The sequence below is a fragment of the Girardinichthys multiradiatus genome, chromosome 2, assembly GCF_021462225.1.
Source record: "Girardinichthys multiradiatus isolate DD_20200921_A chromosome 2, DD_fGirMul_XY1, whole genome shotgun sequence".
Taxonomy (NCBI): domain Eukaryota; kingdom Metazoa; phylum Chordata; class Actinopteri; order Cyprinodontiformes; family Goodeidae; genus Girardinichthys; species Girardinichthys multiradiatus.
In genome coordinates this window covers 37,686,696-37,705,592 of record NC_061795.1, presented here as the reverse complement: position 1 = coordinate 37,705,592, position 18,897 = coordinate 37,686,696, and the positions used below count along the sequence as shown (strand labels likewise).

General features: G+C 41.1%; 1 protein-coding gene across 4 annotated transcripts in view; it reads left to right on the top strand.

Annotated features, from left to right (window-relative positions):
• osbpl5 (oxysterol binding protein-like 5) overlaps positions 1-18,897 on the top strand; it is a 54,222-nt gene that overhangs the window by 29,913 nt on the left and 5,412 nt on the right. For 3 of the 4 annotated variants that reach the window (XM_047393186.1, XM_047393195.1, XM_047393213.1), the window contains 14 exons: positions 687-771; positions 888-1,050; positions 7,736-7,946; positions 8,141-8,325; positions 8,442-8,523; positions 9,626-9,724; positions 9,868-9,964; positions 10,160-10,258; positions 11,901-11,998; positions 12,894-12,983; positions 14,625-14,761; positions 15,901-16,080; positions 16,157-16,286; positions 18,222-18,342. In XM_047393186.1, coding sequence (XP_047249142.1) covers positions 687-771; positions 888-1,050; positions 7,736-7,946; positions 8,141-8,325; positions 8,442-8,523; positions 9,626-9,724; positions 9,868-9,964; positions 10,160-10,258; positions 11,901-11,998; positions 12,894-12,983; positions 14,625-14,761; positions 15,901-16,080; positions 16,157-16,286; positions 18,222-18,342 — 1,777 coding nt within the window. The remainder of the gene's footprint in view (positions 1-686; positions 772-887; positions 1,051-7,735; positions 7,947-8,140; positions 8,326-8,441; positions 8,524-9,625; positions 9,725-9,867; positions 9,965-10,159; positions 10,259-11,900; positions 11,999-12,893; positions 12,984-14,624; positions 14,762-15,900; positions 16,081-16,156; positions 16,287-18,221; positions 18,343-18,897) is intronic. The other variant, XM_047393204.1, reaches the window with a different exon arrangement.

The window sequence follows — 18,897 nt, the reverse complement described above, 5'->3', positions numbered from 1 at the left end:
GCATGTTTAATGGCTTACTGAGTCTGCATCCTGCTGGAAGTTTGTGATATTTGTGATCATTTCTTAGAAGTGGAACTGATGAAAACTTGGACCAAATTTAATCTTAAAAATGTTAAACAGATAAGATCATATTGTACAGTTGGTTGTCGAAGATATATCTTCATTCACTGAAGTTTCTTTCTTCCATTAGTTATTGTATTGCCTCTTTGTCATTCAAAAATGGATAAACTCCTAAAACAATCATTTTGAAAAATATTTTTTTTATTATGCTTAAATATTCTTGTTTTAGATGTATTTTGCCTGGGAATTTTAAGGACCTGCCTTAACCTCCCTTAAGGGAGTTTTTTTCTTCTTTAATAAATAAATATATAACTCAAGTATCTCCTGCCAGGAAGCCTAAAAAGATGCCATTTATATTTGATAACATCCTGCATTTTATTTTATTTTATTTTTTACATTGTTGCTAAACTTGTGAGTAGACACTGGCATGAGATTCTCATGGATTAATAACCTTGAGGAATAGCCTTATTTGAGCCAGCTGACCAGCAGGGTGAAGCAGTGCTATATTCTCCATACAGCTTGAACATGAATTATGTGAGCAAAACAGTTCCTAAACTTGGATAGGAACTGTTTCGGGTGCTCCAATATAACTACTACAATTCACTCTGTTTGGTTTGTGTTTTTAGGGTCCAAAAGGAGAAAATGTCGGTTCTATTACGCAGCCTTTACCCAGCAACTACCTGATCTTCAGAGCTGCGTCTGAGTCTGATGGTAAGCAGTTGTTACACTTTAAGTTGTATATTGTTTCATGCTTTGATAAATGGTTCTTAGGTATTAGAAAACACCAATCACACTTTTTTCCTCTATTGTATATCTTTCTTCTTCAGGCCGGTGCTGGATGGATGCCCTGGAACTGACTCTAAGCAGTTCCAGTCTCTACAAGATGACTCCCAAAGCTGGAAAAGAGGGTGAAATCAGCATGACTTCAGAGTCTTCACATATACTCCAGCTCCTGCAGTCTTCTCCACTCACCGACACAGAGCTGCAACAGTAAGTAATAATACACCAACTACCAGATGCTTTGTGTGGAATATATCTTTAATACATTTGTAGGGACAGCTCAGAATAGCAGGTGAAAAACCATGGATTCACTGTGGATGCATTCTGTACGTACTTGTAGTCCATGATATGAGCAGAAAAAACGCCAAGGAATTTTCCGTACTTTTTATCCGAGCAGGGCATGTCGACCCACTGTCTCTCAATCCACGTGTCTAGTGAGTCCACAATGTCCACAGTCATTTCACAGATAGCTCCAGGAATATATGTATACACATGTCCCCTACCTTCCTCGTCAGGAAATTATCAGATTTCCTTAAAATTTGGAATCAATCAGCAAAAATGCAATGAGTTCTTTGTCCATATGCTTCCCTGTGGTTATATTATAGCAGCTGATTAGTAAATGGTATAAATTTCTGACTTAGCAGCTGTCTCAGTTAACAGTAAATGCTTTGTTGTTCATTTCAGATGTTGCTCAAATCTGTCATCAGCGATACACACTCATGTCTTTGAAGCTGTTCTGTTTTGTAAAACACTGAAGGCCTCTTTGTGTGACATCTAAAAATAAAGTAGTGTTTTGAAAAAGTTCTAAAATATGTAGTCAGAATATATATATATATATATATATATATATATATATATATATATATATAATATAAATAAAACACTCTCACCGGCCACTTTATTAGGTACACCTGTCCAACTGTTGTTAACGCAAATTTCTAATCAGCCAATCGCATGGCAGCAACTCAATGCATTTAGGCATGTGGACATGGTCAAGACGATCTGCTGCAGTTCAAACCGAGCATCAGAATGGGGAAGAAAGGTGATTTAAGTGACTTGAACGTGGCATGGTTGTTGGTGCCAGACGGGCTGGTCTGAGTATTTCACAAACTGCTGATTTACTGGGATTTTAACACACTACCATCTCTAGGGTTTACAGAAAATTGTCCGAAAAAGAGAATATCCAGTGAGCGGCAGTTCTATGGGCGCAAATGCCTTGTTGATGTCAGAGGTCAGAGGAGAATGGCCAGACTGGTTTGAGCTGATAGAAAGGCAACAGTAACTCAAATAACCACTCGTTACAACCAATGTATGCAGAAGAGCATCTCTGAACGCACAACATGTCAAACCTTGAGGCGAATGGGCTACAGCAGCAGAAGACCACATCGGGTGCCACTTCTGTCAGCTAAGAACAGGAAACTGAGGCTACAATTCACACAGGCTCACCAAAATTGGACAATAGAAGATTGTAAAAACGTTGCCTGGTCTGATGAGTCTTGATTTCTGCTGCAACATTTGGATGGTAGGGTCAGAATTTGGCGCCAACAACATGAAAGCATGGATCCATCCTGCCTTGTATCAACGGTTCAGGCTGGTGGTGGTGGTGTAATGGTGTGGGAGATATTTTCTTGCCACACTTTGGGCCCCTTAGTACCAACTGAACATCGTGTTAATGCCACAGCCTACCTGAGTATTGTTGCTGACCATGTCCATCCCTTTATGACCACAGTGTACCCATCTTCTGATGGTTACTTCCAGCAGGATATCGTGCCATGTCATAAAGCACAAATCATCTCAGACTGGTTTCTTGAACATGACAATGAGTTAACTGAACTCAAATGGCCTCCACCGTCACCAGATCTCAATCCAATAGAGCACCTTTGGGATGTGGTAGAACGAGAGATTTGCATCATGGATGTGCAGCTGACAAAACTGCAGCATCTTTGTGATGCTATCATGTCAATATGGACCAAACTCTCTGAGGAATGTTTCCAGTACCTTGTTCAATCTATGCCACGAAGGATTAAGGCAGTTCTGAAGGCAAAAGGGGTCCAACCCGGTACTAGCAAGGTGTATCAAATAAAGTGTAAACTACATGATCATTGGGACAACTGCTGACTTGACAGATGTTCAGAAAACAGTCATTGACACCCTCCACAAGGAGGGTAAGCCATAAAAAGGTGCTGGTTGTTCACAAACTGCTGAGTCCTAGCATATTCATAGAAAGACGAATGGAAGGAAAAAGTACACCAGCAACAGTGATAAACACAGCTTGAGATCATTGTCAAGCAAAAACAATTCAAGAATTTGGGCAAGCTTCACAAGGAGTGGACTGAGGCTGGAGTCAGCAAATCAAGAGCCACCACACACAGACGGATACTAGACATGGGCTACAAATGTCTTACCTGGGCTAAGAAGAAAAAGAACTGGATTGCTGCTCAGTGGTATGAGAGGAAACTTTCCATTTCATTTGGAAAATCAAAGTTCCAGAGTCTGGAGGAAGAGTAGAGAGGCACAGAATCCATGTGTCTTGAAGTCCAGTGTGAAGTCTCCAGAGTCAGTGATGATTTGTGTTGGTCCACTGTGTTTCCTAGAGTCCACTGTCAACCATCTACCAGCACATTTTAAAGCACTTCATGCTTGTTTCTGCTGACAAGGTTCACGGAGATGCTGAGTTTATTTTCCAGTAGGACTTGGTACCTGTCTACATCGCCAAAGGTGCCAAAAGCTGGTTCAGTGACCATGGTGGTACTGCGCTTGATTGGCTAGCACACTGGCCTGACCTGAACCCCATATGAATCTCTTGGGTATTGTCAAGAGGAAGATGAAAGACACCAGATCCAACAATGCAGATGACACGAGTACTTCTATCAATCACGAGTACTTCTATCAATCACGAGTACTTCTATCAATCACGAGTACTTCTATCAATCACGAGTACTTCTATCAATCACGAGTACTTCTATCAATCACGAGTACTTCTATCAATCACGAGTACTTCTATCAATCACGAGTACTTCTATCAATCACGAGTACTTCTATCAATCACGAGTACTTCTATCAATCACGAGTACTTCTATCAATCACGAGTACTTCTATCAATCACGAGTACTTCTATCAATCACGAGTACTTCTATAACATTCTAATTTTATGAGACACTGTATTTTGGGTTTTCATTATTTATAATCTCTAAAATACAAAAAATAAAGGCTTGAAATAATTCACTCCATTTGTAATGAATAAGAAACGAGCTTCACTGAAATAAGGGACAAAAAATATTGAACTTCTTCCTGATATTCAGGTTTTTTTAGATATATTGTGCAAGAATCAATTAGTCCCTAGGGTCAGACTGTTTAAAGTGGTCTTGAACAGAAGCTCCTCGGGCTTTTTGTAGGTTTTTTAAAAACAATTCTTTGGAGTTTGGCTGCTTTTTCACAGACTTTGTGGTGTACTCCTTCTACCTGGTCATGACTGCAGTCTGTACAGTTCTGCTTCAAAGAGTGAGCATTCAGGTGGACAACACAAGACAATCTTTTAGTATTATCATAAAAGTCAGCAATGACCTAAGAGATGCATCAGTTGGTCTATTATTATTGACAGGATGCCAAATTCTAGCTGATAGATGATTGGGAATAATTTCTATTCTTTTCTATGAGCAGTAAACATTTATAAAATAGGGGTTTTGGTCTGAAGTTAATTGGTATCTTTGATATTGTAAATGTGCTTGTTGTGTAAACATGCATAATTGTTGCAGCCTCCATTCTTGTCCCCTCTGTGCCGTTAACATCCTATATCAGCTAGTCTCCTCACGCCTCGCCCCCTCCTCTTAGCTTCTCCATGCCTGAACACTCCCTCCAGCCATCCCTTCCTGCAGCCACTCCCGTCTTTCCTTCCTCCCGACCAATCACAACACCCTATTCGCTCACATGACTGACAGGGGAGCAGGAAGATGGAGCACACCACCCAAAAACGCAACGCAGCCATTGCAGGCTTTACATACACACCTTGGCACACAGACAGAACTTTCCACAGGCACGTTCAGGAAGTAGGTACGGCAGTGTCAGAGGGACAAAGCTGCAGCCTTTTGTCAGCTGACAGAAGCCATTCAGACACACAGGAAAGAAGAGGAAGGAAAGTCAGGCTACATCTGTGCTTGGATTTGCTGATAACAACATTATCAGTTGTTGGATTCCTGTGGAAGAACTTATCTATATGCTGTTTTAGTTTTACGGTAAGGGAAAGCAGCTTGCCTTGTTATTGTAAGGTGTGTTTGGACTAATAGATAACTCTGTGGTTCAGTTGATAATTCAGTTGGAATGTAGTTCTTCAAGGCTGCCATGTCCCGGGGGTTGTTTTGGAAAGCTGAACTGTCTTCCATTGTTAATGAACAGGAGCTGTTTCCTTGTTGTCTCTGACCGTGATTACATAACTGGGTCTGGTTCTGAAAGCAGGTGACAGTGCAGTTGCTGTCCACTATTCCCAGGTTATGTGCAGGATTTGTGGAATAACCAACGCTGTGAAAGGCTGTGAAAAATATTTGTTTACCTTTGTCTTTCTGCGTTGGCTTTAAACATATGCACCATTTATGTTCTGCAGCCTTTGGTCCGAGATAATAAATGGCCGAAGGACGGCCCTCTCAAGCCACCCTTCATCCTTTTACAGGATGATTTACAGGCTGATGTATGACTTCTTCTGCCAGTTATTCTTTTTCTTCCAGTACGCCCTGGTTTTCTGCAGGCGGCTCTGAGGTTTGATTAGTTTCGACTGGAAAATTCCACAGTGTGCAAAGTATAAATCGGCATTAGATGCTCCTTGAATTAGAATTAGATGCTCCTTAGCTGTAAGCGTCTTCACATGTTCATAGTCTACATTCACTTTCTTTCAGACGACAAGTTTTTTTCCCTCCCAATAAATGTTACATTGATGGGGTCTGTTTTTACCATAGGTTGTTGATTCTAAAATACCTGATATGTTTTCCATCTGCACATCACATATTTATTGCAGGTATCATTAACATTTAAACTAATTGCAGTTTATATCTCTGTGTGCAGCAATCTTTATCTCTAAATTCTTTCCGGTTTTGTGCAATTAATTTTAGTGCAAACTGAGATCTCATGAGGTTATGTTTGGTATTCCCTTTCTGATAGCATACAATATACTGTAAACACTTAATGTTGTTGTCATCTTCCACAACATGAAGATATGTTGACAGATTTCTAATATTCAAAATGTAATCCACTCTAATATTTGTCTCCTGAAGCAACAGAACTTGCCTCACACACACAGGTAATCCCCTGAAGGTCATACAAACACAGGTTACTATTACATCAATGTGGCCTGCTTACTTTGATGCTGGATCCAGTCTCAATTTATTAAAGTTAATCACGCGGTTAGGATTTCATCTTGAGCTATTTGTAGAGCAAATCTGCCCTGGCACACGTAGGCAACCAGTTTCTCTGTATATATAACTGAAATGCCAAAACAGGACAAAAACAAAAAACAACAACAACAAAAAAAAACTTGGCCTCATTATAAAAATGTCACTCTTAACAGTAAAATCTTAGTATTTAAAAATGTTTCAGAAGCATTTCATTACATAGTATGTGTGAAACCTGTAAATGAAGTACCGTATTTTCCGCACTATAAGGCGCACCGGATTATAAGGCGCACCTTCAATGAATGGCCTATTTTAGAACTTTTTTCATATATAGGGCGCACCGGATTATAAGGCGCATAGAATAGAAGCTACTGCAGTCAAACATTTGACTGGGGTTGCGTTATGCATCCACTAGATGGAGCTGTGCTAAAGAGAATGTCAACAAAACAGTCAGATAAGTCAGTCAGTCAAACTTTATTAATACACTACAAAGCAGCGTTCTGATAACTCCATTCACTCTCATGGTAAGGTCTCCTCTACATAGAATTCTATTGAATAGAGCCAACCGCACGTTAGGAATGCATTGGAGTCTATGAAGTTGAAGTTGAAATCAAACGTTAGTTAAAACATGAAAGGGAACTTTTCCCTGATTCAGTAAACATGTAAAAGAAACAGTTTGATGCACTAAATCAAACGTTAGTACTGTTAACCTTTCCTGTTTCTGTCCCCTGACCGTAGTCTGATGACACAGGGGAGACGCTTTCTCCAGGGCCGAAGTTACTAGTTTCCTCGGGGTTAACTCCCTCACTCAAACGTTGCTGAGTTGAGCATGAAGAAACAGCATCAAAACACTGAGTTGTTGACGAGATTCAGGGTTCTTTTTAATGACTTTGCAGCACGTAAAAACACAGGGCTTACAGACTCATACACCGCTGCTCCGGTCGCCGTCTCTACCCACCCCACACACACAATAATACCGACGTCACTCCTTCACTCTTGATTCTCAGCTACGGCAGCACACAGCGCCACCTCTGTCCGGAGGAGTAATGTCAACATGTTCCATACACACACGCGAAACATACACCCCACACACTGAGCTTCTAATCACATATAGTTCAGGCAATTCCTGCAACAGTACATTCAAACGTTATACACACACAAGTGGTGTTGGACTAGGAGTAAGCACAGTACAGGTGTTTACCGCTATTACTTCGGCGACACCCCTGACTACGGTAGCCGTAATGCTGCAAGCGGTGTGGCTTTGTAGTTTACCTGTCGTACTGAAACATTTTGACAGAGCGCCGTGTACAACCAGTATGGATCAACCAATTAACCAATTGATCCATATATAAGGCGCTCCGGATTACAAGGCGCACTGTCATTTTTTGAAAAAATTAAAGGTTTTTAAGTGCGCCTTATAGTGCGGAAAATACGGTAGGCAGTAATCTGTTTTTTTCTCATGTCTGATTAAAGCATATTAGTGCTGACCTTTGTGGTTACTTCTCTGCTTTTATTAGGTTGAATGAGACGTCCCTGCTTGGCAATAACATGGAGCATGACGGCTCGTCAGACAAATCGGAGCGCGAGACCCATGACGACTGGGACACCACGGGCAATGATAACGGTGGAAGGCTGACGGAGGAGAGCGACATGGAGCAGTCAGACGAGATGTCCCTTGGGCCACCAGCTACCGCTTATGTGGAGCAGAGCGCAGAGGAGATAACTGAGGTAAACTGATTTGTTCTGGGATTGGGTTCTGTAGCTCTCCACCTTATCCTCTGTATTCATGTTTATGCACTCTTAGCAATTGCTCACATATATTTTGAATGGTTTTCTCTTTCTCAAAGCCATTTCTCAGTTATGTTGACAAAAGGGTTTTCTGCATAATTTGTTGTTGCTGATGGCTTGATGTGTCCGTTTAGGCTGGTGAATTTTCCCAAGTTGAGACTGTATCAGAGGAGAATAAGGGCTTAATCTGGACCCTGCTGAAGCAGCTACGACCGGGCATGGACCTGTCAAAGGTGGTGCTGCCGACCTTCATCCTGGAACCGCGTTCCTTCCTGGATAAGCTGTCTGACTACTATTATCACGCTGATCTGCTTTCACAGTTAGTAATGTTTTCTTCTTATATGTTTATTCAGAAATAGGTGAACATTCTACCTTGTAACGGTTTATGCCATTTTTCTATCAACTTTGTATTGTTTTCTTGCAACTACGTTGCAGGGCTTCACTAGAAGAGAGTGCATATGGTCGGATCAAGCAGGTGCTGAGATGGTATTTGTCTGGCTTCTACAAAAAGCCCAAGGTATGATAACATTTCTCTTTTATAGCCTTTTATTATAGTATTGAATTTAAGCTGTATTTAGTATCCTATGTTAGCAAACAGCACAGTTAGCATGGCTAGCATTACTATAACAACGGTCTCCCTGCGTTTTCCCTGGGGATCGCAGGTTCTTACCTTAACTGAGATGTTCAAACGGCTTGCAGCATTTCCAACTCCAGCATGTTCCATGACAGCCTTCCTGTTATCTGCTGAATGTCTTGCATTTCTCTTCAAAAAGCCTCCTGCATTTTTGTTTTGCCTCTGACATCATTTTTAATCACCTTAAGGATTCTGAAAATAAATGCCGATTTCCTCAGCAGCGGCATCTACATTAAAGAGCCTTGTTAGTGCAGTCTGATAATAACTTGCACATTGTGATTTCAACTGACCAGAAAAATATCAGATCTTTTATTTAGTGAGCAGCCGGTCATCGGTCAGGGCTATAGCTTTTAGTTTAGTGTGAAGCTATCCATTAAAATAAGCTGTAGCTTGGTGTCCACATGAAATCATCATCTTATTGTGAATCAATGATTTCGGGGAACAATAAGAGAAGTTTCTGTTTAGTAGCTGTAAAACCCTCTTTTCTTGTGGTTTTCAGTTACGGTCTCATTCTCAGCTGCACAGGGACATTTTCTGGCTGTTTGCATTTTCGTTGTTACTTCAGGGCTCATCAATCACCCCAAAGTGACATCAAGTAAGATTTTATGTGTGAGCTGCATAACAAATTTCTGCAGTAAAAATGTCAGGAGACATTTTCCACTCGCTTCCACTTGTTAGTTATTTATTTCCTATGTGGAGGCTGCACCAATAAATATGAGCCAGTAGAAAATGCCTGTAGATCAATCGGGCCTTACTCAGCACTTTTGTTGTGGACTTCTCTCAAAAGATTCACGTACATGGATTCGTAGACCAATTACCTCGTATTATACAGCCTGCAGATCGCCACTTTATGCTGATGCTTAAGCCAGATAATCTGCAGCTGTTATGACGTTCTGTGCTTTGTCTCTACTTCTCCTTACAGAATGAAATGGAAATATTTGTGCCACTACATGTTTTAATTAAAACACTGTTTTTGTATTTGCAGGGTCTGAAAAAGCCTTACAATCCAATCCTGGGGGAGACGTTTCGCTGCTGCTGGCTTCATCCTCAGACAGACAGCTGCACATTCTACATAGCAGAGCAGGTTAACCCAGATTTAAAGCTCTAACAAAATGGGGCACAACACACACCTGTGCAATGCTGCAAGTGTAAATTTAAAAGGTGCCACCGGGTAACTGTTTTTTCTGACTCTGCTGCTTAAATGTCTCACTCCCTCTGTTCTGTCAGCTGTCGCACCATCCCCCCATCTCTGCCTTTCATGTCTGCAACAGGAAGGATGGTTTCTGTATCAGTGGAAGCATCCTGGCCAAGTCCAAGTTCTATGGTACACAACCTGTTATGTGTAACTTGTTCCTCCAAACTACAACTCGACACAACAATATTTAATTTGAGATAAAAGCAAGTTGCAGGTTTAATCCTTATTTTGATCTCAGTTTTGTTACTATTTAGGATAACTTGATACAAGTTTATTTAAAATGATCAACAAGGATAAGTAACAGTCCAGTGTTTCCTCTTGCAGGTAACTCTCTCTCAGCTATTCTAGATGGCAAAGCCAGACTTCTGTTCCTGAGCAGAGATGAGGAGTATGTCATCACCATGCCCTACGCTCACTGCAAAGGTAATGTTTCTATTTCAGATATGCTTGACAATCCCTCCTAATGTTAATCAGGCGATGTACTATATGTTCTGTCAACTATGGTCCCTTTTATTCCCTTGTTTTAACAGAATAAGTATCGAGTACATTGCTCCCAAAGATCTTTATGAGGCAAAACATTTCTCGTTTTAGTCATTTTTAAAAACCCATGGCAATTTTGTCCTTGATTTTCTTGATTAAAGTGGGAAACCCAGAATATTGGGTTTTAGTTGAGTTGAAGTGGGAAACATTCTCAAACTATTTAACAGATTTGTGTTTGAAGGGTTCATGTAGGATTTCTTTCAATTCTCTCTGAAAGTCATTAGCTTGATTTCAGTTAATTTATATTGTGCCAGTTTACAACAAATGTCGTCTCAAGGCACTTGAGATCAAAAAAGGGAACAGAGCAAAAAAAACATCCAATGGATAATTTTTTATTTGAGTCCAACAATATAGACAACTTCAAAGTCAATTACAGTCATTCCGATCCTTATTTTTAAACATAACCGTCAAGTTCAGTTTATTATTAAAATTGATTAAACATTTTCTATTCATGAAGCTCTGATGAAGCTATCCAGTCACTGACTTTGCAGGAATCAATCGTCCTAAATGAGCATGTAGTTACAGCGAATATTCAGTCTTTAACTCGCAGCAGTTCCTCGTACTGAGCATGAATGTACAGCAACAGTGGAGAGGAGAACTCCTCGGACAGGAAGAAACCTCCAGCAGAACCTGGTTCAGTGTGAGCAGCCATATGCCAGAACTGCCTGGGGATTTGAGAAGATGCAGCACAGAAACAAAACACAAAGAAGCACTGGTCCATTAGCACTTTCTGTGTTAAGTAGGAAGTAAAGAGTGGCTTCATTTGGAGAGAAAAACAGCTAATCAGATATGCTTTGAGCCAGTGCTTCTTCAGTTGCTTTGTCTAAAAGAGAGAGTGGGTTGAACACAGAAAGAAAGCTGGGTGCATCATCTTTAGGAAGAGAGCATGAAGTTATTGGTGGGAGTAGCTCCACCAATGTTCCCTGCAGGGAGGTGACACAGCTAAACAGAGCGCCAGGCCAGATGCAGCTTCAGTTTCCTTCTCCTTTGTTAGTCAGTGTCCTCAATCAAGAGAACACTCACTACAGTAATATTGCTTCCTGCTTGTAAACTCAGTCATGCACAGAATCTGCAGACAAACCCAAAGCTAAAAAGATACGAAGCTTGTTGACACCCTGGTATAGCTTTCGCTAAGCAATGCATTCCTAAATATTTTTTTTTTCGTGTGCTTATATTTTAAATAAAAATTCAGTGCTAGCCTCATTAATTATTTCCCAAGAAATCATCTCATAGTTTCTTGCTTCTTGAACTGACTTCAGGTGTTCCTGCCATGCCTGCAGCTGTGCAGAGAATACAGGAAGCGAATATGCAAACTCATCCCCCCTGTTTACAAATACATTGCACTGTTCAGACAAATCATGTGTGGGCTTCATCTTTTACCACCATCTGCTGCAGCCGACATGCCTGAGCTACTGGAAATTAAACAGTGCTTTGATAAGAGCCATGCTATAATACAGGAGTGGTTTAAATTAGCAGTGGAAATGATGGCTTGTTGATCCGATGATGTGATGTTTGTCTCCTGCAGGTATCTTGTATGGCACTATGACGCTAGAGTTGGGAGGGAAAGTTACTGTCGAATGTAAGAAGACGAAATGTTTTGCAGAGCTGGAGTTCAAATTAAAGGTACGTCTTGAAACAAGTTAAAATTGTATCCAAAGCTAATTACAAATGATCATATAACAGTGCAGTTAATATCAAATCCAACTATAAGCTAGTTTATGTGTCTGTCTTGAAAAATCCCAAAATAAATAATTGTCAGGATTTTAAAAATGTCTACATGCATCCAGACTTTCAGTTGTAGGTCTTATATTACACTAATTTACCTCTTAAGCTTTTACTTCATTCGATTTTTATACTGCTAAATGTTTTTGTTTTTTTTACTAATTTGCTGGCAACATTCGTTTGTTGTAGAGCTGTGGCGAAACAAAAGATGCAGAGCAGCAAACCGCCTCGTAGGAAGGAATTTATCAGCTTTCTCGAATCAGCCTTGATGAGAAAATGCTGCTCCTGAAATTTGCATTTATGTGGTTAAAAACAAAATGTTCTTGTCACCATATTCACCACAAGCTTGTCCATCTTGGGCAAGGGTATATTGATGGAGGGTTGGCTTGAAACAAGGATTTCATGTGATGGGGTAAAACCTGTCATCCATACGTTTAGTGAAGACGTTGAAGGTTAAATGACCTCGGTGTTAAAGCCCTCAAGACTCATGCCACAAACCATTAACTTCAGCTAACAGAGTCATATTCAACCTTTGTTATTTAGTAAGGTAAATATGAGCTATTATATATGTACATTATGTTATTTAGGTAATACATTTATTTTTCATAATTCATGTAGGTCTTAAATTTGAAATCATAACCTTTTAAAGTTACCTTCAAAAGTCTTAAATTGGCCTTACTAAAACCCGTTGAGCCAAGCCAGCACCACTTTGTGATGAATTTCAGTTTGTTGACCACATCTGCACTCATTCGAAAACATTTTGTTGTAAAACAGTTTTGTTGTTTCTGTTTTCCAGCCATTCCTCGCATACTCCGGCTCGGTAAATCAGATCAGCGGGAAGATTGTTATGGGAGACGAATTAATGGCCACCATAGATGGACACTGGGTAAGAGCTCCTCTACCTAACTACAGGGGTTGGACAATGAAACTGAAACACCTGTCATTTAATGTGGGAGGTTTCAAGGCTAAATTGGACCAGCCTGGTAGCCAGTCTTCATTGATTGCACCAGTAAGAGCAGAGTGTGAAGATTCAATTATCAGGGTAAGAGCAAAGTTTTGCTCAAAATATTGAAATGCACACAACATTATGGGTGACATACCAGAGTTCAAAAGAGGACAAATTGTTGGTGCACGTCTTGCTGGCGCATCTGTGACCAAGACAGCAAGTCTTTGTGATGTATCAAGAGCCACGGTATCCAGGGTAATGTCAGCATACCACCAAGAAGGACGAACCACATCCAACAGGATTAACTGTGGACACAAGAGGAAGCTGTCTGAAAGGGATGTTCGGGTGCTAACCCGGATTGTATCCAAAAAACATAAAACCAGGGCTGCCCAAATTACGACAGAATTAAATGTGCACCTCAACTCTCCTGTTTCCACCAGAACTGTCCGTCGGGAGGGAGCTCCACAGGGTCAATATACACGGCCGGGTTGCTATAGCCAAACCTTTGGTCACTCATGCCAATGCCAAACGTTGGTTTCAATGGTGCAAGGAGCACAAATCTTGGGCTGTAGACAATGTGAAACATGTATTGTTCTCTGATGAGTCCACCTTTACCATTTTCCCCACATCCGGGAGAGTTACGGTGTGGAGAAGCCCCAAAGAAGCGTACCAACCAGACTGTTGCATGCCCAGAGTGAAGCATGGGGGTGGATCAGTGATGGTTTGGGCTGCCATATGATGGCATTCCCTTGGCCCAATACTTGTGCTAGATGGGCGCGTCACTGCCAAGGACTACAGAACCATTGTTGAGGACCATGTGCATCCAATGGTTCAAACATCGTATCCTGAAGGCGGTGCCGTGTATCAGGATGACAATGCACCAATACACACAGCAAGACTGGTGAAAGATTGGTTTGATGAACATGAAAGTGAAGTTGAACATCTCCCATGGCCTGCACAGTCACCAGATCTAAATATTATTGAGCCACTTTGGGATGTTTTGGAGGAGCGAGTCAGGAAACGTTTTCCTCCACCAGCATCACGTAGTGACCTGGCCACTATCCTGCAAGAAGAATGGCTTAAAATCCCTCTGACCACTGTGCAGGACTTGTATATGTCATTCCCAAGATGAATTGACGCTGTATTGGCCGCAAAAGGAGGCCCTACATCATACTAATAAATTATTGTGGTCTAAAACCAGGTGTTTCAGTTTCATTGTCCAACCCCTGTACTTTTTGGGATTTGCATTCATCTTTTCCTTCAGAATCCCAGTTTGCTTTACACTTGTTGCTCTGTGCTGTTCAGTTATTCTCAGCTATAATTAGGAACTGAATTGGTAATTATACGTTCAAGAGCAGCAAGCAGACACCAACAAGAATGAGACTATGTTTTCATGCCTCATTGGCTGAGCAGGCGTGTCAAGGCAATGAGCATTTTTATTTTGGAAACACTAAACGGCTTTTTGTAGACTGACCTAAGACAGCTTCACCACTATAACATGCATAACATATTTTACTGACAATGGAGCATTGAAAGATATTATTTGCAAGACTCAACGTTTTGTTGTCTTTTTTTTATCAGGACAGTGAGGTTTTTATTCAAGAGAAGCACACCGGCCAGCAGGAAACTTTATGGAACCCAACTCCAGACATCCGCAGCAGGCGCCTCAAACGACAGGTGGTCCACCTAGACCAGCAGGGCGAGTTTGAGTCTGAAAGGTAAACCTCTCGAGGCGCATTCGACTACGGGTTCCTGAAGGTTTTCTCTGCAGAACTTAATTTCCCAAAAACCTTTCTTTCTCTACACTGTTTTTTGTGTGTGTTTCCACGGGGTTCGGATGAGGGTACATTTCGGAAATCTGGGCCATTTATGCAGAGTCCAGAGGGACAGAGTTCTCCGCCCAGCACAACATTGGAGTCCACACTGTGATTAAAATCTATGAAATTAAAACGGCATTAATCTCATATACTGCTTATCCGAACAGGCTGGAAACGTATAGGTAGATGGATTTTAAATGAACTGGACTGATCCCAACTTCCATCTGTGGGAGAAAGGAAATAGGAGCGCACCGATCGCAATTATTACCTGCTATCTAAAGACCTAATTTATTATAATTTCATAGCAGTGAACCATCGCCACAAAAAAAAAACCCAGTTTTAACTCAGAAGTATAATCCATAGATCTTCAATAAATAAAGCCTGCGAGATATGGATCGAAGGAAGAACAATGACACGCATACATTCTACACCATGTGTGCTCCCTTCAAACATAACAGAACATAAATGCTGAAAAATACTGCTAAAAATGGATGTGCATGCTCCTTCTACTAAAGTTGTCTGATTTTTAGCAGCTTACTTGAATGCAAATTCTGTAAAACACTGATAGTCAGCATGGGTGGCTGGGTTTAAACGTCAAAAACTACAGGTCTTCTGTCATGTTATTTAAAGTTAACAAAACATATGAACTACAAAAGAGTAGAAACTGGGAGAAGATTGAAATAAAATTATTTGTGTATTCAACCCGTGAGAAATGTTAAGTATCCTTCCATCACGTAGTTCCGTCTTTAGTTCAGGATCCATCCAAAAACCACAGCTGTTTTACTTGCTAGATTTCTACCCATAAAAGTCTGATTTGGAAATGTTTCTTGCAGTGGAAACACAGGGGGGAGAAAAACTACTCCAGTAAACTACCCTGAGTCCTGAAAAGGTTCCTGCAGAGGAAACCATACGGTGTTTCACCAAAGTGACCCAATAACTCTGGTCATTCTTCACTGAAAATGCTCAAATTTGATTTGACAAATACAAAAACAGACATTTTCAATGTCTTCAGTGACCTCCGATTCATGATGTTCCAACAGACTGTGGCAGCACGTGACCAGCGCCATCCTGGATCGGGACCAAGTGAGGGCGACACAGGAGAAGTTTGTCCTGGAGGAGGCTCAGCGGAGAGAAGCAAAGGAGAGAGGAGAGAGATCCTGGATCCCAAAACTCTTCCAGCAGGATCCCGTCACCTCTGAGTGGACTTACAAGCACCTGGAGTATGAACACTCCCTCACTCAAAACAACTAAAGCACCTACGAGATCTCCATTTTTTACTATGTTTGTCTTTGTCAGTGCTCGGCCGTGGGACACTGAGGTTTGTCTCGTTCAGTTTGAGAAGGATGGAATGATTCAGACGCAGGAGAAAATCCAGAGGCAAGAAAATGGGTTTTCTTACAGCCACAGCTGGACCAGCCAACACAAGGTGAAGCTATAGATTCAGAGTCAACACAACCCTCAGGATGGTGCTTTGTTTTCTTAAATGTTTAATTAATAGTTTAAACCCCCAATTGTGGGATATTTCTTATGAGCTACACATGAGGTGCAGTGTTTGCTAAATAAAGCGAATAAATGACGAAAATCGAATGCCACGGATAGAACAGTTCTACCACATGGAAGCAGAGCTGCTTCCTCTGAAGTCAGACTGTACCTACAGTTTAGCTGCTTTAAAGACATTGAAACGATGGGCTGTGTATCTCGCCAACTTGGCTTTTTTTCCATAAAATTGTTCTCATATACAGTGAGGAAAATAAGTATTTGAACACCTTGCAACTTTGCAAGTTCTCCCACTTAGAAATCATGGAGGGGTCTGAAATTTTCATCTTTGGTGCATGTCTACTGTAAGAGACATAATCTAAAAAGAAAAATCCAGAAATCACAATGTATGATTTTTTTATTTATTTATTTTTGTTACTGCTGCAAATAAGTATTTGAACACCTGTGAAAATCATTGTTAATATTTGGTACAGTTGCCTTTGTTTGCAGTTACAGATCTTCTCCAAATCAGCCAGGTTTCTGGGCTGTCGCTGAGAAACACAGAGTTTGAGCTCCCTCCATAGATTTTCTAAAGCGTTTAGGTCTGGAGACTGGCTGGGCCACTCCAGAACTTTGATATGCTTATTATGGAGCCACTCCTTGGTTATCCTGGCTGTGTGTTTCGGGTCATTGTCATGTTGGAAGACCGAGCCACAACCCATCTTCAATGTACTAACTGAGGGAAGGAGGTTGTTCCCCAAAATCTCGCATTACATGGCCCCAGTCATCCTCTTCTTAATACAGTGCAGTCGTCCTGTCCCGTGTGCAGAAAAACACCCCCAAAGCATGATGCTTCCACCCCCATGCTTCACAGTAGAGATAATGTTTTTTGGGATGGTACTCATCATTCTTCGTCCTCTAAACACGGCGAGTGGAATTAAGACCAAAAAGTTCTATTTTGGTCTCATCTGACCACAGAACTTTCTCCCACGACTCCTCTGGATCATCCAAATGGTCATCAGCAAACTTAAGACAGGTCTGGACATGTGCTGATATAAGCAGGGGAACCTCCCGTGCCATTCATGACTTTAAACTATGACGTCTTAGTGTATTACCCACAGTAACCTTGGAAACAGTGGTGCCAGCTCTCTTCAGGTCATTGACCAGCTCCTCCCATGTAGTTCTGGGTTGATTCCTCACCTTTCTTAGGATCATTGATACGACACGAGGTGAGATCTTGCATGGAGCCCCAGTCCGAGGGAGATTGTCAGTCATGTTCAGCTTCTTCCATTTTCTAATAATTGCTCCAACAGTTGATCTTTTTTCTCCAAGCTGCTTGGTAATTGCTCCGTAGCCTTTTCCAGCCTTGTGCAGGTCTACAATATTGTCTCTGGTGTCTTTGGACAGCTCTTTGGTCTTAGCCATGTTAGTAGTTAGAGTCTTACTGATAGTGTGGGGCGGACAGGTGTCTTTATGCAGCTAATGACCTCAAACAGGTGCTTCTAATTTAGAATAATAACTGGAGTGGAGGTGGCTTTTTTAGAGGTGGACTAACAGGTCTTTGAGGGCCAGAATTTTTGCTGATTGGCAGATGTTCAAATACTTATTTGCAGCAAAAACACACAACAAATGATTTAAAAAATCACACGTTGGGATTTGCGGATTTTTTTTTAGATTATGTCTCTCACAGTGGACATGCACCTAAGATGAAAATTTCAGACCCCTCCATGATTTCAAAGTGGGAGAACTTGCAAAGTCCCAGGGTGTTCAAATACTTATTTTCCTCACTGTATATAAAAAAAAAGAAAAATCTGGGTTATCTGTCCGTAACTTGGTGTCATTTTTCATCCATTGAAAGGAGGAACAAATCTTGTATTATTTACAGGCGGAGATAAATGGAAAGCACAGGAAGGCCAGCAGCCAGCCGTCCACGTGCAGCCAGAACACTGAGAGCAGCAGCACCACACCAGAACCAACGCATGAGTCCTCTGATAATGAAGGTGAGGGTGAGTTTAGATCCAAGCCAGAATGCAAGTGAAGTTTCCTGGGAACCCAACCGCTGGTTTCCCCCACAACATTATTTATTGGTTCATATATTGACTACAAATTCTAACTGAACAAATACTTCAATCATTTACATTTTCAATAACATTTGAAGTATTGCTTAATTTATTTTTATCAAATATATTTATATCCAGTTACTTTTATTGTGACGTATATAAATACAGAGTTATTAATTTGGGTTTTTGCTACTTTATGGCACCTTATGCACTGCACAAATAAGCAGTTTGTTATTTTTGCTTGTGGAGGCTGATGGAGGCTGATGGAGGCTTGTGGAGGCTGATGGAGGCTGATGGAGGCTTGTGGAGGCTGATGGAGGCTTGTGGAGGCTGATGGGGGCTGATGGGGGCTTGTGGAGGCTGATGGAGGCTGATGGAGGCTGATGGGGACTGTGTGACGCTGTTGATTACCACTGTAGTTTTCAAACGTTTTAGACACACTTTCTCACTTAGTGGGTCTCTTTATTTTCATGACTATTTACTTTGTAGATTCTCACTGAT